The sequence below is a fragment of the Lichenostomus cassidix genome, chromosome 26, assembly GCF_008360975.1.
Source record: "Lichenostomus cassidix isolate B80296 chromosome 26, HeHo_3.0, whole genome shotgun sequence".
Lineage (NCBI taxonomy): Eukaryota > Metazoa > Chordata > Aves > Passeriformes > Meliphagidae > Lichenostomus > Lichenostomus cassidix.
The window spans coordinates 3,940,460-3,964,325 of NC_139506.1; the positions used below are offsets into that span (position 1 = coordinate 3,940,460).

At 50.4% G+C, this 23,866-nt stretch overlaps 2 protein-coding genes and 1 long non-coding RNA gene across 3 annotated transcripts; 2 read left to right on the top strand and 1 right to left on the bottom strand.

The window, feature by feature from the left end:
* Positions 1 to 562: 562 nt before the first annotated feature.
* On the bottom strand, positions 563 to 6,341 carry LOC146427019 (uncharacterized). The gene is made up of 2 exons (XR_014856622.1): positions 5,644 to 6,341; positions 563 to 797 (listed from the first exon to the last, which is right to left on the bottom strand). It is a non-coding gene; the product is annotated as an uncharacterized LOC146427019 (long non-coding RNA).
* On the top strand, positions 2,800 to 8,255 carry LOC146427020 (acidic mammalian chitinase-like). The gene is made up of 11 exons (XM_085083129.1): positions 2,800 to 2,875; positions 3,303 to 3,335; positions 3,718 to 3,919; positions 4,115 to 4,171; positions 4,258 to 4,423; positions 4,512 to 4,636; positions 4,815 to 4,932; positions 5,052 to 5,237; positions 5,455 to 5,574; positions 7,745 to 7,884; positions 8,062 to 8,255. Exons 1-10 carry the CDS (start codon positions 2,851 to 2,853, stop codon positions 7,877 to 7,879), a joined length of 1,167 nt encoding a protein of 388 aa, XP_084939255.1. The 5' UTR covers positions 2,800 to 2,850; the 3' UTR covers positions 7,880 to 7,884; positions 8,062 to 8,255.
* Positions 8,256 to 13,070: 4,815 nt separating this feature from the next.
* Positions 13,071 to 17,050, top strand: LOC146427021 (acidic mammalian chitinase-like). The gene is made up of 11 exons (XM_085083128.1): positions 13,071 to 13,146; positions 13,574 to 13,606; positions 13,989 to 14,190; positions 14,421 to 14,477; positions 14,567 to 14,732; positions 14,822 to 14,946; positions 15,126 to 15,243; positions 15,363 to 15,548; positions 15,769 to 15,888; positions 15,984 to 16,125; positions 16,744 to 17,050. The coding sequence occupies exons 1-11, from the start codon at positions 13,122 to 13,124 to the stop codon at positions 17,016 to 17,018; spliced, it is 1,449 nt and encodes a 482-aa protein (XP_084939254.1). The 5' UTR covers positions 13,071 to 13,121; the 3' UTR covers positions 17,019 to 17,050.
* Positions 17,051 to 23,866: the final 6,816 nt, after the last annotated feature.

Consider the following 23,866-nt stretch of genomic DNA (forward strand, 5'->3'; position numbering starts at 1 on the left):
GTCCCCAGCAAGGGCAGAGAGAGCCAGACAACTTCCCTGGAGGAATGGCTTGGGTAGAGCGAGGACAGTAAGGCTGGGGCAGCAAAGATTTTTGGGGAAAACAGCAAGTTTTGGGGGATTTTTCCTGTCAGACGCATCTCAGGGCATCTCAGGCTGTGCCGGTGATTCAGCAAAGAAAGACAAAACTCCACAACCTACATAATTTGAAGTTGTAAAGCCGCTGTGTTCATTACGGCGCGGGGCGCGTGGGAGGTAACCCGCCAAAGACACGCGCACCGTCAGTCCGTATAGCTCGGTATATATCTGGTTACATTGTTACACATTCACGGAATTTCTCAGTGCGTTTAATGAGTTCAAAAGTCATTCCTATATGCTTGCGCCTGTGTGGTTCCGGTTGGGATGGGGGCTCCTGGGGTCTTTCTTGGAAAAAGGTCAGGGGATCTCTCAGTTTTGCACGTACATTCCGAATCTTTGCCCAAAGGCCAAAAAAAAACATATTTGATTTTTTGCCAGCACGGCGATTCCGTGAATATCAGTCCTTGTTTGGCAAACACAGTGAATGTTAAGTAAAGAATACTGTATTTATTGAGTTTATCAGTCTTGTCTATCAAGTAGTCTCTACACGTTATTTTTTAACTTCTGATTCTCTTGTATCACCGGTGCCATCCCCGAATCTGACAAACCTCCAGGACAAAAAGGAGAAAGTTTAAGGAATCATCCTGGAAGGATCACTGGGCACTGCTCAGCTGGACACCACAAAGATCAGGGTCTGCTCTCCGTGAGCCATCAGGAAAGAGCTGAAGGACGGAAAGACTTAATCCCAACAGAGCCATGGGATCAGCAGGATGACAATTTCAGAGGAAAGATGCAGCAGGAACAGCCCAGAGAGGCCCAGAGAGGACTTTTCCTGCTCTTTTGAACTGTAATTTCTTCAGCAAGGACCAGTTCCTCTCCCCTCTCACCACTCCCAGGGAACCCACGGCAAAGCACCTTTGTTAGAACAGAAAAAAGGCAGGAAAAGTCCTGAAGGAAAAGGCCTGAGGGAAAATTCCAGAACCTGCCCAACTCCCACTCATTGCCCCTACATGAGGACAAGTGTCCTTGAGCCCCCAAGCACCTTCCTTTCCAAACACATTCCATGGATAACAGACCTGAAAACGCTCCAGAGGTCACTGAGGTTGGGATTTTCCAGATCCATCCCTACTGGATTTGTCCTGTGTGACTTTATCAACCAAGAAAAATGCTGGAAAAATACTCTGAGGGGACGTTGTCCTGTTATCAGCCATATCCCACCTGCACGAAATCCCAAAGGCTCAGGCTGGCACAGTTTAATTTGCCAGCATCTGATATGGGGCTGTTTTCCATTTATCCAAAGCTGGGTGACCTCCTGGAAAGTCACTTTCATGTCACCCTAAGAGGAATAAAACATTCCCAGTACAGGGACATGGCTGGATGCCCACTGTGTCCCACTCCGTGATGCCTTATAGGTTTTATGTCCTTTTTCTTTATAATTTTTATACCCTTTTAATATATTTTCTACCCTTTCCCATTCCCTGTACCTATTATTCCCTGTACCTCAGCCCCACATGTTTATAACCCTTGCACTCTGGTGTTAGAATACTTCAGGGTTCTCTGGAGAAGACAAAACATCCCTACCATCTCAGAAGGTGAGGCTCCAACCTTGGATGGACCCTCCTCTCTGGAACATGTAAACTAGATTGCAGCCTCATTTAGGGTGGGGTTAATTAGAACAGGGGGACAATTACTTCATTTGTTAAGTTTCTTATTGGGGGATTTTAGATAGATATGCTAATTTGTGAGGTCCCTAAAATTGTATCTGCGTTGTACACGGTGTGCTCCTTGGCCTGATTCCACCTTTGACAAGGGGGCACCTGGGATCCTATTAAACCAAGGAAATACCCTTTTCCCCTATTCTATTCCCCTCTTCTATGCCGTGTCTGCAACTTATTTTTACCAGCATTTAAGGCATCACCTGAGTGGGGAAAAGGGAAGAAATTCCTGGTCTCCTCATACAGGGTGAGAGGTTGGAGTCTCCACGTGGAAAGAGGAGATGAAAGAAAAAGGTGGAAAGGATATTTTGAGGCATTCAGCTGATGGAGCTTCAGCGAAGGAGAAATAGCAATGTTCAGCAATACGGGGGTGTCTCAGTTTGGGAAAGAGCTGAGGAAAAAGAGGAAGGAGTAAATGTGAGGGGGAAATCAACCTGCCTCATGATCTGTGGTCTCTCTTATAGAGTTTAACCTCCAAGAAATAAAGAAATTTTTTCCTCTTTTTCCTGATGTGACCCCATCTCAGCTGGGAGGGCAAGAAACAGCTCACAACATGAAGATCCAGCTGTCCTAAGGCTTCCCAGACCAAGTGATCCCAGAGCCCAAATCCTCCAACATTCCCAGTGCTGGCAGCCAGAGCCCTGCTCAGCCCTGCCTTGGGATGATCCCACCAAGGACACCCAGCCCTTGCAATGCCCAAAGCTTGGTGTTGGCAGTGCCACCGCAGTGGAAGGCTCAAGGACAGCACAAGGTCACAACCTTCAGCCATTGGGCCCTGCGCAGTCACCTGAGGTGACAAAACTGGAAATAACATTTGAACAATCAAAGAAATGATGACTTTCTTCATGTGCTCCTGTGGTGCCAGGACATGGCACAGTCCCACAGCAGTGACCACTCCAGCTGGAGTGCTCATCCCCATTGTCCTGGTGTCACACCTGGTGACACTGATCTTTGCTAAGTTGCGTAATATTTGTCGATGGCTGTTGATGCAAGATTGGCAGGAGAGAGGAGTAGAGTATAAAAGTGGGAGAGAGCCTGAGCACATCAGTCCTGGTCCAAGATGGCCAAGCTCACTCTGCTCACCGGTGAGTGCTGCTGCAAACTGCAGCTCTCTGCCTTGCTGGCCAGGGCTGTGGCTCTGCCACTGTCACTCTGCTGCCTGGACAGGGGCTTGGTGGGGTAAAAATGCTGCTCTCTCTTTTCTACCAAAGATTTCATCATTTCCCTTTGGGAGGGAAGGTTCTGTTCTTTGGGGCTGCTGCTGTTGGGGATCTGTTCTGCTTTGAACATGAAAAGGGTTCAGCGCAGGCTGGAATTGGAATGTACTTTTAAATCTAAATCTAAAAATCAAATGACTGCTTTGGAATCCTGTTTGGATTCTCTTCTCTGCTTTTGCTTGAAATGATTTGACAACACTCTTCTGCCTCAGCTTAGGAAGAGAGTCTTGCATGAGAGCTTTGCATTTCTAAGAGCAGACAGTGACTCCTTTGTTGTTTCCTTGTGCCCTGCCAGGTCTGGCCCTGCTGCTGCTGAACGCCCATGTCGGTAAGTGCTTCTTCCCCACAACAACTTCCCCAATCCCTTCCCAGCCAGATCAACCCACACAGTGCCTTCCCCGTTCCCAGCCCTGCTCTGCAGGAGATCCCTGGTGTCTCCTGGGCAGGAAGGTCCCGTTTGGGGCTCAGAGCCCGAGGCAGGAGCTGCAGGGCACCGCAGGCTGCGGGACTGCCCCGTGCCCAGGGCCACAGGAGGAAGGCAGCGCCTGCAGGGCTGTCCCGGGCAGCCTGGCAGTGTCCGAGGGATGCCCAGCGCTGCTGCCCTTTCCCTGTGCCCGGCGCTGTGCCAGCAGCTCCGTGGGGATGCTGTGCCCGCCGTGCCTGGGCTGTGCAGTGCCCTGCAGCCTCTGCGTGTCTGTGTGTCCCTGCAGGCTCTGCCTATGTGCTCACCTGTTACTTCACCAACTGGGCTCAGTACAGACCTGGCCTGGGCAAATTCACCCCCGAAAATATTGATACCTGCCTGTGCGACCACCTGATCTATGCCTTTGCTGGCATGAGCAACAACGAGATCACCTTCAGTGAATGGAATGATGAAACCTCGTACAGGTTCTTCAACCGCCTCAAGATCCAGTGAGTTCTGCTTCTCCCTCCCTGCTCCTGCCCTGTGCTTCACTCTCAGCACAGCGACAGCAGCTCTGGGTGAGGGAGGCGGAGAGGGAGAGAGACACAGACAGGACAGGGCAGTGGGAGAGCCCTGTCCCCTGAGCACGGGGATAGCGTGCTGTGGACTTGCAGTAACTCCACTTTCTGCCCCTTCCTTTGCAGCAACAGCAATCTGAAGACCCTGCTGGCCATTGGAGGATGGAATTCCCACAGCCAGAAGTGAGTTCAAGCCATGCCCTAAACACCAACTTGAAAAAAGAGGAATACACTTCATTGAAACTCAACTCTCTCCTCTGCTTCCACAGGTTCTCCACCATGGTCTCCACAACCCAGAACCGCCGGACCTTCATCAACTCCCTGATCAGGGTCCTGCGGCTCTACGGATTCAGTGGGGTGGACCTGGCCTGGGAATACCCTGGCTCCAGGAGCAGCCCCGCCCAGGACAAGGCTCTCTTCACTGTCCTGCTTAAGGTGGGTTTGGCTGCAGGCCTGTGAGCTCTGGTGGCTGCAAAGCTCCATCCCAGAGCTCCCAGTGATTGCTGTCCCTGGCATCCCTCAGGAAATGCTCACAGCCTTCGAGGAAGAAGGCAAACGGACCCTCCGGCCCAGGCTCATGATCACTGCTGCTGTTGCTGCTGGACTTTCCACCATCCAGGCTGGCTACGAGATCGCTGAGATTGGCAAGTGAGTGGCAAAGCCTGGGATCACTGTGGAATTTGAGGGTTTTCCTGGAATTGCTGAAGTGAAAGAGCCCCTGAGGGAGCCCCATGGGCAGCAGGAGGGGATGTGGCCAGGCTGGGGGGTGACCAGCCACCCTGAGCTGTGGTCACTCCGGCCAGGACACAGCCCCTGCTCCCCACAGGTACCTGGATTACATCCACGTGATGACCTACGACTTCCACGGATTCTTGGAGAGGAGAACTGGTGAGAACAGCCCCCTGTTCGCCGGCCCTGCTGACACTAGGGACTACTTCAACGTTGTGAGTGTCTTTGTGGGACAGCCACAGCCCTCAGACCCCTGATGGCTCTGTCACGGACATTTCAAGGAATCCATCCCACAAATTCCAGCAAAGACTTGAGCAGGACTGGTTCCTTGCAGGAATACGCCATGAAGTACTGGAAGAACAACGGTGCTCCAGCTGAGAAGCTCCTGGTGGGATTCCCAACCTATGGAAAGACCTTCACCCTGCAGAACCCATCCAACACCTCTGTTGGAGCTCCAGCATCTGGCACTGGCTCTGCTGGACCTTACACTGGGGCACCTGGAACTCTGGCTTACTACGAGGTGTGTGTGATCCCATTGCATTCCTCTCTCAAATCATTTGGGGGAATTTATCAGGAAGCTCCCATGGAGTTTTCTGCTTGGCTGAGATGGAATTGTTGGTGAAAAGTTATACACTTAAGCAGGGAAATGGCACAAAAGCCCAGGATAAAGCCAAGACAATGGCACAGCCTGGGATTTTCTCTTTCCGTGGATAACATTCCTACTCCCTTCTCTCTAGATCTGTGATCTCCTGAGCTCCGGAGGCACCCAGGCTTGGAATCAACCCCAGAATGTTCCCTATGCCTACAAGGGCAGCCAATGGGTTGGCTATGACAACATGCAGAGCTTTCGCCTCAAGGTCTGGGGGCAGCAGGGCTGGGATGGGACAGGGCTGGAACCTTCCTTGGGATCAGTTCCTGGCACTCACCAGGATTTCTCCCTGGCACCCCACAGGTTGACTGGCTGAAGAAGAACAACTTCGGAGGTGCCATGGTCTGGGCCCTGGATATGGATGACTTCACTGGGGATTTCTGCAAGGAGGGCAAATATCCATTGATCTCCACCCTGAAGAACGGCCTGGGGCTGCAGAACAATGGTGAGTGGCTCCAGGAGAGTGGGAGAAGCTCCTTGGAGGAGACTGCCGAGCTCCCTGTGAATGATGAAACACTGGGAATGTGAAAATTTTCCTTTCCTGTTTTCCCATTGCTCCCTAAAATCCAACTAACCCTGCCCTCCTTCATCCCAAGGCCATTCCCACTTGCCCTGTCCCTCCATCCCTTGTCCAAAGTCCCTCTCCAAGATTGGTTTAGGGTTAGAGAGAAACTATTGAACACATTTCTCCAAAAACTCGCCCAACCCTGCAACCTCTCCGAATGCCTGGGAAGGCATTAATCAGTTTATTTCCATCCATTTCTTTATCACATCAATTTATTCAATTCCAGACTGGGTTCCCCCTGTCACCCATCACCGAGGCTCCTTGATGGAGACTCCCAAGCTCCTTAGGAAGGGATGGGAGGGATGAGACACTTCCAAGATGAAAATTTTCCTTTCCTGCTTGAATTCCAGGATGTGTTCCTTCCACCGAGCCCCTGCTTGCCACCACTGAGGCTCCCACCACCACCACCACCATCACCCCCTTCGATCCTACATTCTGTGTTGGCAAAGCCAACGGGCAATACCCCGACCCCAAGAACCCCAATAACTTCTACAACTGCTATGATGGCCGGACCTACTGGCAGAAGTGCCCCGAGGGGCTGGTTTTTGACGCCACCTGCTCCTGCTGCAACTGGCCCCCCACTGAGCCCCCCACTGCTCCATCCCCCGGATCCAATTGCACATGATAATGATGATTAAATAAAGCTTTCTGCAAACAATACTCGCTGCTTCAACTTTTTTTTTTTGGGCTGTTTCCGTGCTCTTGGCTTTATGGGAATCTTGGAGTCCGTGGCTATTAAGATTCCAGACAGCAGATGTCAATGTTGCCTGCTCTTCTTCGGGATTTTCCGGGACTCTTCCGGCAACATTTTGAGGCGAAAACTGGTTGTGAGCCAGAAAGCTCAGTTGTTGTTCCTCTTTGTTCAGTCACAAATCGAAAGCTGAGGTGAAGAGGAATGGTTTTTTTCCCTTTTATAGAGAAATGGAGCATTTGTCCTCGCTATAGGTGAGGAAAAACAGGATAAAGGCAGTTTGGTTCTCCGGGGTTTTAAAGCCTGTGTAAGACATGGAATCATGGAATCCCAGACTGGTTTGGGTGGGAAAGGACCTTAAACTCATCCCATTCCACGGGCAGGGACACCTTCCACTGTCCCAGGTCACTGCAAGCCCTGTCCAGCCTGGCCTTGGACACTTCCAGGGATCCAGGGGCAGCCACAGTTTCTCTGGCAATTCCATTCCAGGCCCTCCCCACCCTCCCAGGGAACAATTCCTCCCTAAGACCCAATCCAGCCCTGCTCTCCTTCATCCCAAGGCCATTCCCCCTCACCCTGTCACTCCATCCCTTGTCCAAAGTCCCTCTCCAAGCTGCGACTGGTTTAGGGTTAAAGAGAAATTATTAAATTATTATCCCACCAAAAACTCCTCCAACCCTGCAACCTGTCAGAATGCCTGGGAAGGCATTAATTTATCTCAATTAATCTATTTATTTCCTTGCTGGGGAATCCCATCCCCTACAGCAGAGTACCCCAGTGCCTTGGCAGGGATAAATCCATCCCTTCTGGTCATCTCAGATGTCCCATCAGGTCATCTTTCTGTCCTTCCCTGTGTGCACAGGGAGCTGCTGGAATGGGGGTGAGGAGGGAATGGGAATGCTGGCAGGGCTGGAATCTGCTCGGCTGCCTCAGGAGAGGGATTCCCCTGAGGATGTTCCCTACGCCTACAAGGGCAGCGAATGGATTGGCTACGACAACGTCAAGAGCTTTGGCCTCAAGGTCTGGGGGCAGCAGGGCTGGGATGGGGCTGGAATGGCCGTGGGAAGGACAGGAGCAGCTCCTGGTGCTCACCGGGATTTCCCCGCGGCTTTCTCCCCACAGGTTCAGTGGCTGAAGCAGAACAACTTTGGAGGAGCCATGGTGTGGACCATCGACCTGGATGACTTCACTGGCAACTTCTGCCACCAGGGCAAATACCCACTGATCTCCACCCTGAAGCAGGGCCTGGGGCTGTGAGCTCCGTGAGTGACAGGGAGGGACATGGGAGGGACACAGGAGGGACACCTGAAGGGTCAGTGCCTCTTCCATCAGCCCCAAAGGCTGGGGACGCCCTGGGGCAAGGGAGGGAGGGCAGGGAGGAGAGAGCATCACAAACATCATCCCTTCCTTCCCCAAGGAAAATCCTGCTTGCTTTCCAGGCTGCCACACCTCTGGCCAGTGCTGTCCTCAAGCCCTGCAGCTGCTGAAGGTGCAATGGGAGTGCAGGAGGAGCTGCAGTGACGACTGTGGGGCCTGGCCATGAAAATCCCAATCCTGTTCCAGCTCATTGATCCCTCTGATCCAACTGCACACAATGAGAATAATTAAATAAAGCTTTCTGCAAAACCAACAATTCCCTGTTTTAACTCATTTTATCCTTTCTCTTTGATGCTTCCTGATTTTCTGGTGATTCTCACAATTATGTTCAGGGGAGGGAAGAGCCTGAATTTCTATTTTAAAGAATCATAATTGGATATTTCCCAGGGATTTCTTGCTGTGCCAGCAGGGCAGCTGGTGAGAGGGGAGAAAATCCAGAAGGAAGGGACTGGGAAGGTCCTGGAAGAGGACATGGAGAAGGGTCACAGTGGCACAAGCAGGACCTTGTCTGGCCTCTGTTTTGGGTGAGGCATCAGAAGGAGCCTCAGATATTCCCTGGAAAATCAGCTGCAGAGCAGGAAGGATTTGTGACAGCAGCAACAGCAGCCCAGGGGTTCCCACAGGGAGGAGAAGCAGCACAGCCAGAGGCTGTTCCCAGCACAGATTCCCACTTTCCATCCCAGGTGCAGCATTCCAGCCCCACAGATCTCTCCAGGTGCCACCAGATGCCACAGCCACCCCTTGGGGACATGTCCCGAGGCCCTGGGGCCTCGTGGCTCATATAGTACAGGCCATAAATCCATGTGGATATGGATAAATCTAAATAAATATATATATGGATATGGATAGATATAAATAAATACATATGGATATGCTTAAATCTCAATAAATGCATACGGATATGCAGAGAAATATAAATAAATAAGTATAGATACAGGCAGGGAAATATAAATAAGTAAATATGGATATATGCAGAGAAATAGAAATATATTTGTACGCGCAGCTAAATAGAAAAATATGTGTATAGAAATAAGCAATAAATCTGTACAGAATGTATAGAAATAAAGCTGCATAAAAATAGAAATAAATACGTATGGAAATAGAAATAAACATGTATATGCAGTGAAATAGAAATATATATGCAGATAAATATAAATAAATATGCATAGAAACAGAAATAATTATGTTTGTGCATATAAACATAAATAAATAGATATGTATATGCAGATTAAGATATGTATGTATATAAAAATATAAATAAAAATATGCAGACATCTTTGGGATAACTCCCCACTGGAAAATTCCCAAGAACACCACTCCACGCGGAAAAAAATCCATCCTGGGATCAGGGAGGAACATCAGCCCAGCAGCCCAAAGCAGGCCAGGCTTTCCCAAAGTTTTCCTTGGCAAACTCATCCAGCTCCTCACATCCAAATCCTTTGCTCCACATGGGAATCCCAAGATCCCAAAATCCCCAGATCCTGGCTATCCCAAGGACCTCCCTGCCATCAGCACAAATCCCTGTGTGACCTGCCAGCTGCAGTGTCCCTGTCCTTGCATCTCTATAAGGGACAGGACTGGGTTTTCCAAAGGACACAGCACCATTGCAGTGACCTTCCCGTTAGTCCCCATGGAGTTTTCCACAGGGACCTTCCAAGTGTCCCCAGCAAGGGCAGGGAGAATCAAACACCCTCCCTGAAGGAATGGCTTGGGTAAAGTGAGGTCAGCAGGGCTGGGATAGCAAAGATTTTTGGGGAAAACAGAAGGGGATTTTTGGAAATTGGATGATTTTTCCTGTCAGACACATCTGCAGGAATTACCTTTCCCTTTGTCCCCATGGAGTTTTCCATGGGGACCTTCCAAGTGTCCCCAGCAAGGGCAGAGAGAGCCAGACAACTTCCCTGAAGGAATGGCTTGGGTAGAGCAAGGTCAGCAGGGCTGGGATGGATGAGATTTTTGGGGAAAACAGCAGGTTTTGGGAATTTTTCCTATCAGACACATCTGCAGGAATTACCTTTCCGTTTGTCCCCATGGAGTTTTCCATGGGGACCTTCCAAGTGTCCCCAGCAAAGGCAGAGAGAGCCGAACAACTTCCCTGAAGGAATGGCTTGGGTAGAGCGAGGACAGTAAGGCTGGGGCAGCAAAGAATTTTGGGGAAAACAGCAAGTTTTGGGGATTTTTCCTTCAGACACATCTCAGGGAGTGACCTTTCTGTTTGTCCCCGTGGAATTTTGCATGGAGACCTTCCAAGTGTCCCCAGCAAGGGCAGGGAGAACCAAACACCCTCCCTGAAGGAATGGCTTGGGTAGAGCAAGGTCAGGTGGATGAGATTTTTGGGGAAAACAGCAGGTTTTGGGGGATTTTTCCTGTCAGATGCATCTCAGGGCATCTCAGGCTGTGCCGGTGATTCAGGAAAGAAAGACAAAACTCCACAACCTACTTAATTTTAAGTTGTAAAGCCGCTGTGTTCATTACGGCGTGGGGCGCGTGGGAGGTAACCCGCCAAAGACACGCGCACCGTCAGTCCGTATAGCTCGGTATACATCTGGTTACATTGTTACACATTCACGGAATTTCTCAGTGCGTTTAATGAGTTCAAAAGTCATTCCTATATGCTTGCGCCTGCGTGGTTCCGGTTGGGATGGGGGCTCCTGGGCTCTTTCTTGGAAAAAGGTCAGGGGATCTCTCAGTTTTGCACGTACATTCCGAATCTTTGCCCAAAGGCCAAAAAAAAACATATTTGATTTTTTGCCAGCACGGCGATTCCGTGAATATCAGTCCTTGTTTGGCAAACACAGTGAATGTTAAGTAAAGAATACTGTATTTATTGAGTTTATCAGTCTTGTCTATCAAGTAGTCTCTACACGTTATTTTTTAACTTCTGATTCTCTCGTATCACCGGTGCCATCCCCGAATGTGACAAACCTACAGGACAAAAAGGAGAAAGTTTAAGGAATCATCCTGGAAGGATCACTGGGCACTGCTCAGCTGGACACCACAAAGATCAGGGTCTGCTCTCCATGAGCCATCAGGAAAGAGCTGAAGGACAGAAAGACTTAATCCCAACAGAGCCATGGGATCAGCAGGATGACAGTTTCAGAGGGAAAATGCAGCAGGAACAGCTCGGAGAGGCGGAATCTGTCCTCAATCCAACATTGGAACAGTTGGAAGTTCCCTGCCTGCTTTTTTTAACTGTAATTCCTTCAGCAAGGACCGATTCTTCTGCCCTCCCACCACTCCCAGGGAACCCACGGCAAAGCACCTTTGTTAGAACAGAAAAAAGGCAGGAAAAGTCCTGAAGGAAAAGGCCTGAGGGAAAATTCCAGAACCTGCCCAACTCCCACACATTGCCCCTACATGAGGACAAGTGTCCTTGAGCCCCCAAGCACCTTCCTTTCCAAACACATTCCATGGATAACAGACTTGAAAATGCTCCAGAGGTCACTGAGGTTGGGATTTTCCAGATCTATCCCAACTGGATTTCTCCCGTGTGACTTTATCAACCAAGAAAAATGCTGGAAAAATACTCTGAGGGGATGTTGTCCTGTTATCAGCCATATCCCACCTGCACGAAATCCCAAAGGCTCAGGCTGGCACATTTTAATCTGCCAGCATCTGATATGGGGCTGTTTTCCATTTATCCAAAGCTGGGTGACCTCCTGGAAAGTCACCTTCATGTCACCCCAAGAGGAATTAAACATTCCCAGTGCAGGGACATGGCTGGATGCCCACTGTGTCCCACTCCGTGATGCCTGATGGGTTTTTTGTTCTTTTTATTCATACTTTTTATCCCCTTTTTATATATTTTCTACCCTTTCCCATTCCCTGTACTTATTATTCCCTGTACCTCAGCCCCACATGTTTATAACCCTTGCACTCTGGTGTTAGAATACTTCAGGGTTCTCTGGAGAAGACAAAACATCCCTACCATCTCAGAACTAGAGGCTCCAACCTTGGATGGACCCTCCTCTCTGGAACATGTAAACTAGATTGCAGCCTCATTTAGGGGGGGATAATTAGAACAGGGGGACAATTACTTCATTTGTTAAGTTTCCTATTGGGGGATTTTAGATAGATATGCTAATTTGTGAGGTCCCTAAAATTGTATTTGCGTTGTACACAGTGTGCTCCTTGGCGTGATTCCACCTTTGACAAGGGGACACCTGGGATCCTATTAAACCAAGGAAATACCCTTTTCCCCTATTCTATTCCCCTTTTCTATGCCGTGTCTGCAACTTATTTTTACCAGCATTTAAGGCATCACCTGAGTGGGGAAAAGGGAAGAAATTCCTGGTCTCCTCACACGGGGTGAGAGGTTGGAGTCTCCACGTGGAAAGAGGAGATGAAAGAAAAAGGTGGAAAGGATATTTTGAGGCATTCAGCTGATGGAGCTTCAGCGAAGGAGAAATAGCAATGTTCAGCAATACGGGGGTGTCTCAGTTTGGGAAAGAGCTGAGGAAAAAGAGGAAGGAGTAAATGTGAGGGGGAAATCAACCTGCCCCATGATCTATCTGTGGTCTCTCTTGTAGAGTTTAACCTCCAAGAAATAAAGAAATCTCCTCTGCTTCCTGATGTGACCCCATCTCAGCTGGAAGGGCAAGAAACAGCTCACAACATGAAGATCCAGCTGTCGTAAGGCTTCCCAGACCAAGTGATCCCAGAGCCCAAATCCTCCAACATTCCCAGTGCTGGCAGCCAGAGCCCTGCTCAGCCCTGCCTTGGGATGATCCCACCAAGGACACCCAACCCTTGCAATGCCCAAAGCTTGGCGTTGGCAGTGCCACCCCAGTGGAAGGCTCAAGGACAGCACAAGGTCACACCCTTCAGCCATCAGGCCCTGCGCAGCCACCAGAGGTGACAAAACTGGAAACAACATTTGAACAATCAAAGAAATGATGACTTTCTTCATCTGCTCCTGTGGTGCCAGGACATGGCACAGTCCCACAGCAGTGACCACTCCAGCTGGAGTGCTCATCCCCATTGTCCTGGTGTCACACCTGGTGACACTGATCTTTGCTAAGTTGCGTAATATTTGTCGATGGCTGTTGATGCAAGATTGGCAGGAGAGAGGAGTAGAGTATAAAAGTGGGAGAGAGCCTGAGCACATCAGTCCTGGTCCAAGATGGCCAAGCTCACTCTGCTCACCGGTGAGTGCTGCTGCAAACTGCAGCTCTCTGCCTTGCTGGCCAGGGCTGTGGCTCTGCCACTGTCACTCTGCTGCCTGGACAGGGGCTTGGTGGGGTAAAAATGCTGCTCTCTCTTTTCTGTTAAGGATTTCTTAATTTCCCTTGGGGATGGAGGGTTCTATTCTTTGGGGCTGCTGTCATCGGGGATCTGTTCTGCTTTGAACATGAAAAGGGTTCAGCGCAGGCTGGAATTGGAATGTGCTTTTAAATCTAAATCTAAAAATCATATTACTGCTTTAGAATCCTGTTTGGATTCTCTTCTCTGCTTTTACTTGAAATGATTTGACAACACTCTTCTGCCTCATCTTGGGAAGAGAGTCTTGCATGAGAGCTTTGCATTTCTAAGAGCAGACAGTGACTCCTTTGTTGTTTCCTTGTGCCCTGCCAGGTCTGGCCCTGCTGCTGCTGAACGCCCATGTCGGTAAGTGCTTCTTCCCCACAACAACTTCCCCAAACCCTTCCCAGCCAGATCAACCCACACAGTGCCTTCCCCGTTCCCAGCCCTGCTCTGCAGGAGATCCCTGGTGTCTCCTGGGCAGGAAGGTCCCGTTTGGGGCTCAGAGCCCGAGGCAGGAGCTGCAGGGCACCGCAGGCTGCGGGACTGCCCCGTGCCCAGGGCCACAGGAGGAAGGCAGCGCCTGCAGGGCTGTCCCGGGCAGCCTGGCAGTGTCCGAGGGATGCCCAGCGCTGCTGCCCTTTCCCTGTGCCCGGCGCTGTGCCAGCAGCTCCGTGGGGATGCTGTGCCCGCCGTGCCTGGGCTGTGCAGTGCCCTGCAGCCTCTGCGTGTCTGTGTGTCCCTGCAGGCTCTGCCTATGTGCTCACCTGTTACTTCACCAACTGGGCTCAGTACAGACCCGGCCTGGGCAAATACACTCCCGAAAATATCGACCCATGCCTGTGCAACCACCTGATCTATGCCTTTGCTGGCATGAACAACAACCAGATCACCACCTATGAATGGAATGATGAAACCTTGTACAGGTCCTTCAACCGCCTCAAGATCCAGTGAGTGTTGGCAGCCTGGCAGGGCTGCTTCTCCCTCCCTGCTCCTGCCCTGTGCTTCACTCTCAGCACAGGATCAGCAGCTCTGGGTGAGGGAGACTGAGAGGGAGAGAGGGAGAGAGACACAGACAGGGCAGGGGAGGGAGACAGTGCCATGCCCTGAGCATGGAGACAGTGGCTCCAGGTGCTGTGGACTTGCAGTAACTCCGCTTTCTGCCTCTGTTCCTTTGCAGCAACAGCGATCTGAAGATCCTGCTGTCCATTGGAGGATGGAATTTTGGCATCCAGAAGTGAGTTCAAGCCATGCCCTAAACACCAACTTGAAAAGAGAAGAGGAATGCACTTCATTGAAACTCAACTCTCTCCTCTGCTTCCGCAGGTTCTCCACCATGGTCTCCTCTGCTGAGAACCGCCAGACCTTCATCAACTCCGTGGTCAGGTTCCTGCGGCTCTATGGATTCGATGGGCTGGACCTGAACTGGGAATACCCTGGCTCCAGGGGCAGCCCTGCCCAGGACAAGGCTCTCTTCACCATCCTGGTTAAGGTGGGCTTGGCTGCAGGCCTGTGAGCTCTGGGTGGCTGCAGAGCTCCATCCCAGAGCTCCCAGTGATTGCTGTCCCTGGCATCCCTCAGGAAATGCTCACAGCCTTTGAGCAGGAAGCCAGGCAGACCAACCAGCCCAGGCTCATGGTCACTGCTGCTGTTGCTGCTGGACTTTCCACCATCCGGGCTGGCTACGAGATCGCTGAGCTGGGCAAGTGAGTGGCAAAGCCTGGGATCTCAGGTGGGGCTGGGCTGGGTTCCTGCAAGGGAAAACCCCAAAGAGCCCCTGAGGGAGCCCCATGGGCAGCAGGAGGGGCCATGGCCGGGCTGGGGGGTGACCAGCCACCCTGAGCTGTGGTCACTGTGGCCAGCACACAGCCCCTGCTCCCCACAGGTACCTGGATTACATCCATGTGATGACCTACGACTTCCACGGATTCTTGGAGAGGAAAACTGGTGAGAACAGCCCCCTGTTCGCCAGGCCCAGTGACAGTGGGAACTACTTGAACGTTGTGAGTGTCTTTGTGGGACAGCCACAGCCCTCAGACCCCTGATGGCTCCACCAAGGACATTTTGAGGAATCCATCCCACAAATCCTAGCAAAGACTTGAGCAGGGCTGGTTCCTTGCAGGAATACGCCATGAAGTACTGGAAGAAAAATGGTGCTCCAGCTGAGAAGCTCCTGGTGGGATTCCCAACTTATGGAAAGACCTTCACCCTGCAGAACCCATCCAACACCTCCGTTGGAGCTCCAGCATCTGGCACTGGCTCTGCTGGACCTTACACTGGGGCACCTGGAACTCTGGCTTACTACGAGGTGTGTGTGATCCCATTGCATTCCTTACTCAAATCATTTGGGGGAATTTATCAGGAAGCTCCCACGGAGTTTTCTTCTTGGCTGAGATGGAATTGCTGGGGAAAAGTTATATACTGAAGAAGCAGGGAAATGGCACAAAAGCCCAGGATAAAGCCAAGACAATGGCACAGCCTGGGATTTTCTCTTTCCGTGGATAACATTCCTACTCCCTTCTCCCTAGATCTGCACTCTCCTGAGCTCCGGAGGCACCGAGGCTTGGAATGAACCCCAGAATGTTCCCTATGCCTACAAGGGCAGCCAATGGGTTGGCTATGACAACGTCAAGAGCTTTCGCCTCAAGGTCTGGGGGCAGCAGGGCTGGGATGGGACAGGGCTGGAACCTTCCTTGCGATCAGTTCCTGGGACTCACCAGGATTTCTCCCTGGCACCCCACAGGTTGACTGGCTGAAGAAGAACAACTTTGGAGGTGCCATGGTCTGGAACCTGGATATGGATGACTTCACTGGGGATTTCTGCAAGGAGGGCAAATATCCATTGATCTCCACCCTGAAGAACGGCCTGGGGCTGCAGAACGATGGTGAGTGGCTCCAGGAGAGTGGGAGAAGCTCCTTGGAGGAGACTGCCGAGCTCCCTGCGAAGGATGAAACACTGGGAATGTGAATATTTTCCTTTCCTGTTTTCCCATTGCTCCCTAAAATCCAACTAACCCTGCCCTCCTTCATCCCAAGGCCATTCCCACTTGCCCTGTCACTCCATCTCTTGTCCAAAGTCCCTTTCCAAGATTGGTTTAGGGTTAGAGAGAAACTATTGAACACATCCCTCCAAAAACTCGCCCAACCCTGCAACCTCTCCGAATGCCTGGGAAGGCATTAATCAGTTTATTTCCATCCATTTCTTTATCACATCAATTTATTCAATTCCAGACTGGGTTCCCCCTGTCACCCATCACCGAGGCTCCTTGATGGAGACTCCCAAGCTCCTTAGGAAGGGATGGGAGGGATGAGACACTTCCAAGATGAAAATTTCCCTTTCCTGCTTGAATTCCCCCATCTGAGCCTCTGCTTCTCATCACTGAGGCTCCCACCACAACCACGGGCAGCAGCTCCTTAACAGAGACTCCCAAGCTTCCTACGGAGGCATGGGTGGGATGAGACACTTCCAGCATGAAAATCCTCTTTTCCTGCTTTAATTCCAGACTGTGTTCCTTCCACTGAGCTCCTGCTTGCCGCCACTGAGGCTCCCACCACCATCCCCACCACCACCTTCGATCCTGGATTCTGTGTCGGCAAAGCCAACGGGCAATACCCCGACCCCAAGGACCTCAGGAAATTCTACAACTGCTATGATGACCAGACCTACTCGCAGATGTGCCCCGAGGGGCTCTTTTTTGAGGCCTCCTGCTCCTGCTGCACCTATCCCCCCACTGAGCCCCCCGCTGCTCTGTGCCTCGGATCCAGTTGCAGGCCATAATGATTATTAAATAAAGCTTTCTGCAAACAATACTCTCTGTTTCAAATGCTTTTTTTCGGGCTGTTTTCGTGCTCCTGGCTTTACGGGAATCTTGGAGTCCGTGGCTATTAAGATTCCAGACAGCAGATGTCAATGTTGCCTGCTCTTCTTCGGGATTTTCCGGGACTCTTCCGGCAACATTTCGAGGAGAAAAGTGGTTGTGAGCCAGAATGCTCAGTTGTTGTTCCTCTTTGTTCAGTCAGAAATCGAAAGCTGAGGTGAAGAGGAATGGTTTTTTGCCCTTTTATAGAGAAATGGAGCATTTGTCCTCACTATAGGTGAGGAAAAACAGGATAAAGGCAATTTGGTTCTCCGGGGTTTTAAAGCCTGTGTAAGACATGGAATCATGGAATCCCAGACTGGTTTGGGTGGGAAAGGACCTTAAACTCATCCCATTCCACGGGCAGGGACACCTTCCACTGTCCCACGTTGCTCCAAGCCCTGTCCAGCCTGGCCTTGGACACTTCCAGGGATCCAGGGGCAGCCACAGTTTCTCTGGCAATTCCATTCCAGGCCCTCCCCACCCTCACAGGGAACAATTCCTCCCTAATACCCAATCCAGCCCTGTTCTCCTTCATCCCAAGGCCATTCCCCCTCACCCTGTCACTCCATCCCTTGTCCAAAGTCCCTCTCCAAGCCACGACTGGTTTAGGGTTAAAGAAAAATTATTAAACTATTATCCCACCAAAAACTCCTCCAACCCTGCAACCTGTCAGAATGCCTGGGAAGGCATTAATTTATCTCAATTAATCTATTTATTTCCATGCTCAGGAATCCCATCCCCTACAGCAGAGCACCCCAGTGCCTTGGCAGGGATAAATCCATCCCTTCTGGCCATCTCAGATGTCCCATCAGGTCATCTTTCTGTCCTTCCCTGTGTGCACAGGGAGCTGCTGGAATGGGGGTGAGGAGGGAATGGGAATGCTGGCAGGGCTGGAATCAGGAGAGGGATTTGGGAGCTGGCCTGGTCCAGTTTCTCCCTGTTCTGCCGCACAGAACATTTGGGGTCGCTGCAGGGTGGAGGTCGCAGCCGCCATGAGATCAATCCTGTGGGAAGCCCTGCATGAATGTCCAGGATGAACACAGAATCCCAAAATCCTTGAGGCTGGAAAAGCCCGCCAGGACCATCGAGTCCAACCTGTGACCAATCCTCACCTTGTCACCAGCCCAGCGCCACCTCCAGGTGTTCCCTGGACACCTCCAGGGATGGTGATGCCACCCTGTCCCTCCGGGAGCACAGCAAATATCTGGCAGCTGGTTTTGGTCAGACTGCCGTTGAGAAAACTCCTCGAATTCCCTCCTCCCAAAGGTCTTGGTCAGGAGATCCATGAAGTTCAGGGCATTCCTCCCGCCTGGGACATCCAGGAAAACTCCCCTCTCCCTGCATCTCCTCAGGTTATTTGTGGGAAAGGCTCTATTTTTGAGCTGTTTCCCCCAATCCCAACTCCCCATCCCTCTGTCCCACTTCACCCCATCTCCCCCTGGCACCTGATTTTCCTTCTCTCCCCATCTCACGGAAGAAGCAGCGCTGATTCTCAGACCCCAACCCTCCCCTGCTCCGGGGGAGATTTCTACCTCCCTGCCTCCCTGCCGCACGCACATTCCCAGAAATACCAGCTCTGACTCACCCTGATTACGAAATGCCGCAGCCATTCCCCCCCTGCTGCTCCTCCAGTGCCGTTTGTTCACCTCCTGTCCCCGGGGATGTTTTATGAGCGCTCAGAAGAGTTTTTTTTTTCCATCAGGATTCCATGCCACCTCGCATTGTCTGTTCCTCCCTCCCAGCGCATCTTTCATCATCCCTCATTTTCCCTCGGCGCTGAGCTGCCGTCATCAGGCTCTGCAAACAAATCTCCAGCCTCTCTGATGTTCTGGAAAGGCTCCCACTCGATTTCTGACCGTCCTGTTTCCCCAAAAATAAACCCTGACTCTGCCCTGCAGGAATCTCCCCGACATTCCCTGGAGCTCAGCATTGCCTTTCCCTGTGGTGGTGAACTCGGGGGAGCTCTGTGTGCCTGGGAATGGGAGCCAATCCCAAAAATCCCATCCCAAAAATCCCATCCCAAAAATCCCATCCCAAAAATCACGATTTCCTGCCTTTCCAGGCCTTCAGATAGATTCCCAAATCCCTGCCCTGCACAGAAATATATCCATGCCCAGCACAAGTGGGAAAAAGGACTCCAGGAATGCTGGATTTACATCAGTGAGGCTCAGGAAATATCTCATGTTTTGGCTCAGGAAATATCTCATGGATAATTGGAACTCTCTATCAGCCGCTCTGGATTTTCCTTTATGTTTTTTTTAATGGGCCTTATGTTGCATGAAATATTTTTTTTCTGTTATAGCCTGATCTTTTAAAAATTGGATTTATTAAAGCGTGTGTAATCTCCCCCAAATCCATTTAGGATTGGTAACGCATCTCCCGGCTCGAACTGATTTCAGCTGTTATTTAGGGGAAAAACATCAGCACCGGGCAGATCCCGAACTCCTTCCAGCCAGGATTCCCCGTGGCAGGAGCAGGACCTGTTTTCCTCATCCCTCCCACCCCGACAATCCCCAGGGAAGCACCAGGACTGGGATCTGAGACAAACTGGGGGTGAATCCATCACCCAGCCGGGATGTGGGGATGATATCCTGCATTTCATCCCGGGTTTTTTTTTGGGATGTTTACACCTCACCAGCACCTCAGGAAGCTCCTCCCTTGTCCCCCTGAACCCTTCTGAGGATGCTCTGCCCCCCCAGCCCCATCCCAGCTCATCTAATTACATCCTAAGCCCCTTTTCTGGGGAGCCAACATCTGCCCTTTCCCGATTAATCCGTGTTCTCCCAGCTCCAGAACCTGAGCCATCTGGGCAGGGAAGGCAGATAAGCTTCCCATTAAACATTTACAGGAGCATCGAGGCAACTGTTGCTGAGACAACCCCGCTGATCCTGAATTTCCAACACCCACGCTGCAAAAAACAGCCGGGGAAAATAAAAACAAAGGGGTCTGAAAATGGTGTGGATCATCACATCCCCATCCCAGGGTGTGAAACCCTCTCATTCCCAGCCACAAATTCCTGTTAAAACGAAGGTTTTTAAATAATTGAAGGGCATTTCGGACCCTGCTGGAGCAACCAAATAGCTTTTAAATAAAACATTCCCTGCCCTTCAACCTCCCAGGGCTGAAAATAGATCCAGAGTCAGGCTGACCCCCCAGTTCAGCTTTCCTGAGCAGGGTTAAATGTGACCTTCATTCTGGCCAGGGCCATTATCTCTGTCCCCACGCTGTCCCCACGCTTGGCCTTGCTTGGGAACAGCAGAAATTTCGCTCCCAAATCTTGCTGGATGGGGTTTATCTCCTGTATTTTTCCCCTGCTCAAGGTTTTTTGGGACAGAATATCCTGTTCCCTCGGCAGTGGTTAGCTCAGCAACAGGGGAAGAGCCTAAAAACCTTAATGAAAATGAAGGAATGAAGCCAGAAATTGGGGATTTTTCGAGGGTCAGGGTTGGGGGGTTACAGGTTTTAAGGGTGTGAGGATTTTTATGGTGCTGTGAAATTCCACAATTCCAATCCTTTTTCAGGGCTGGGCTCCTCAAGGTTTTCTCCATGGAGAACAGAGCTGGAGAAGGATCTGGAAAGGATCCAAATCTTTCCTTCTGCGAGCTCATGGATACAAGAACTTCCTGTCCCAGGACCTTTGAGTCCAACCCAACCCAGTCTGGCATTCCTGGTGTCACCCGGAGCAGATTCAGCAAAAAAACCTCTGGAATATTGCAGCCAGGAGAGGAAACCCCGGCAGGGCGAGGAGTTGAAAGGAATAAAAGTGAAATTCCTCAAAGAAACTGCTAATTACCGCCAGCACTCCGGGCTGTGCTGGGAGCACTGGGAGCACTGGGAGCACTGGGATTGGGGTGTGGATCCGGTTGGGATCAGCGTTTGTGGGATTGGGGAAGCTGGAGAGAGGGAATTGCCCTGGGATTTGGCTGCTGTTCCTGGTTTTCACTGCAGGGCCTCTCTGGGAGGGTTTGGGGGGGAGAGGAGGAAGTGGAATTGTCCAAATACTTATTTCTTGGATCAGCCGACATTTTCCCTCATGGAACAAATTTTTCCTGATTTTCCCTATTTCCTGACCCTTTATTTCACCCCCAGGGAAGCGAACACCCCCTGGTCCCATCCCTAACCAGGACATGGAAAAGGACTTGTTTTCCTGCTGAAAATCCCCATTATCTCCCAGGAAAAACCCAGATTGGATCTTCCCCATCCCTTCCCCACTTCCAGGCTGGATTCATCCCCTTATTCCAGGGGATGTTCCCTTCATCAATTACATCCTACAAAACCCTAAAAAACCCTATAAAACCCTTCAAAACCCAGACAACAGAACCCCCTGGCATTCCCAGAGCTCTCCCAACGCCAGAATCCTGTCGGAATCTCCATCTTTGGGATGGTGGCTTCTCTCCAGACCCCGTGCCCTCCCTGGGAGGGTTTGTGTCCCACGTCACTTGTTTGGGACAGAGCCCTGGGCCGCTTCCTGCTGCTGGGGTGACGTCCGTGGGGCCACGTCAGGCTGCGGGAAGGGAAGGAAGGGAAGCACAGCCCTTTTTTGGGAGCAGAGAGATTCGGGAACAGCTGGGCTCTGTCAGTAATTCAGCATTAAGAGCTCCAACAATCCTTGGGATAAACACACTCCAGGCCTGGCAGAGCTCCCTGGGTTTTTTTTGTTTTTTCCCCTTGGCTCAGCATAATATTTTCCTTTCTCTTTGGGAAGCGTCGCTTCGCTGCCGAGCGTTAATTCGGGTGGAATTCTTTGCCAAAATCACATTTAGATTCGCTTTTTCCTCCATTCCAGCCTCTGTTCCTTTTGGGAATGGAAAAGATCGTTTGAATCCTGGAGAATTTGGGGGTTTTGTGGGCTGAGGCAAAAATGGGGGGCATTTTTAGGGGGTCTGAAAGGTTTGTGGAGGAGGAAAGTTTGGGGGTTTAAAGAGCCTGGGAAAGGGGGATTTAAAAAAGGGGGTAGAAAATGGGGGATATAAAAATAAAGGGAGATAAAAAAATAAGGGAGGAATAAAAAGTAAAGTGGGATTTAAAAAAGGAAAAAGAAAGGGGTGGAAAAAAAGGATTAAAAGGCAGGGGAGGATAAAAAAATGGGAGTAAAAAAGGATAAAAACATGGGATAAAAAAGGATTTAAAAAGGGGGTAAAAATAAAGGGGGATAAAAAAGGGGTAAAGGAAAGAGGGGTAAAAAATAGGGGTATTTTAAAAAGGGGGTAAAAAATAAAGGGAGATAAAAAAATGAGGAATTAAAAAAAAGTGGGATAAAAAAGGGGGTAAAAAGAATTAAAAAGGGGGATAAAAATAAAGTGGGATAAAAAAGGGGTAAAGGAAAGAGGTGTAATAAATAGGGGTATTTTAAAAAGGGGGTAAAAAATAAAGGGGGATTATAAATAAAGGGGAATAAAATGAAATGGGGGATAAAATCAGAGCACACTGACAGGGGTGTGTTATCCCAACCAGCTTTTATAGAAATACAAAAATAGCTGTACATCTGAACACTTTACAACAATCCTTTAAGTCAGGCCGAAGTCAAATCCCCACCTGACTCCTGGGAAAAACCCAAATCCATGGCACAGCACCTTTTCCTCCCTCTGCTCTCCTGCCAAATCCCTCCTTCTGCGTGGGTGGCTGGGAGATAAGGCAGGCTTTGCTCTTAAAAACAAATAAATCAGCAGAAAATAAATAAATCCACGGAAAAAAATCAGTTTAAGGAGCCAGGAGGAGGAGCTGGCTCACCTGGGACAGCCCCAGCTGAAGGACAGGGACACTGGGAGATGCTGTTTGGCTGGAAAATCTCTTTTTCCCCAACCTGGAAGGATCCAGAAATGCCCAAAGTGAGGATCACACCCAGAGCTTTCATCTTATCTAGGAACCTGCTGGGCAGAGGCAGAGTGGGTCCAGCTCAGGTTGGGCCAGATGTGGTCAGAGCCTTTTTTTATCCCACGTGTGATGCCTTTCTTTGCATGGCCCGGGTGTCATTAGGCCTAATTAAGGCAATTAAGGCGAATTTCAGCAGCCCAAGGAGTAATTGGGGGCAATTTTTCGCATCCCCAGGGGCGTTTCGGGAGCCCAAGGTGGCCCTGCAGATGATTTTCCTGCTCGGGTGTGGCTCAGGTGACACCTTTGAAGTGGACGTGGTTGTGCTGCTCCTGCTGGGAGAAGAATGACTCCAGTTCTCCATTTTTTCCCCTTTCTTATTGTAAAAAAAAATTTAATTATTTTTTTAAAAAAGAGGATTTTGTCTTTTGCTTCAGCTCTGAAAGAAATGAAACCTGAGGATGGGAAGGCTCCAGGTTCAGGTGGGGCACACCAGAGAAGGGACAGATTTGGAGCTGTCACCCCACAGGGGACATTTTGTCCTTTCATTTTGTCCTCCCTCCCTTCCTTTGGATGAGAAATTCCAGCAAATTCCCCAACAAAATGGGGAAAAACCTACTTAAAGCGTTTTGTTTGCAACAGAAAGATCTGCCAGCTCTGCAGATCCCTCCTTCAAATCCTGCTCTTGGCAGACAAAAGGCATCTCCCTGGGGTTTTTTTCCAAGCCTTTTCCAAGGAATTCTGTCCCTTCCCTGCCTGAGGAGTGAGCAGCAAAATTCCTGGATCCTCATTCCACCTCCAAACCTGGAATAGCTTTGGCTTCATCCAGAGAAACCTGAGTCACTCTCCTGTCACTGTCAGCACCTCATCCAGAGTCATCAGTCCAGAGAATTCCAGGAAAATCTGAGAATTTAATGCCTTCAGCAGCTTCTAAAACCCTTCAAAGCCCTGAGGT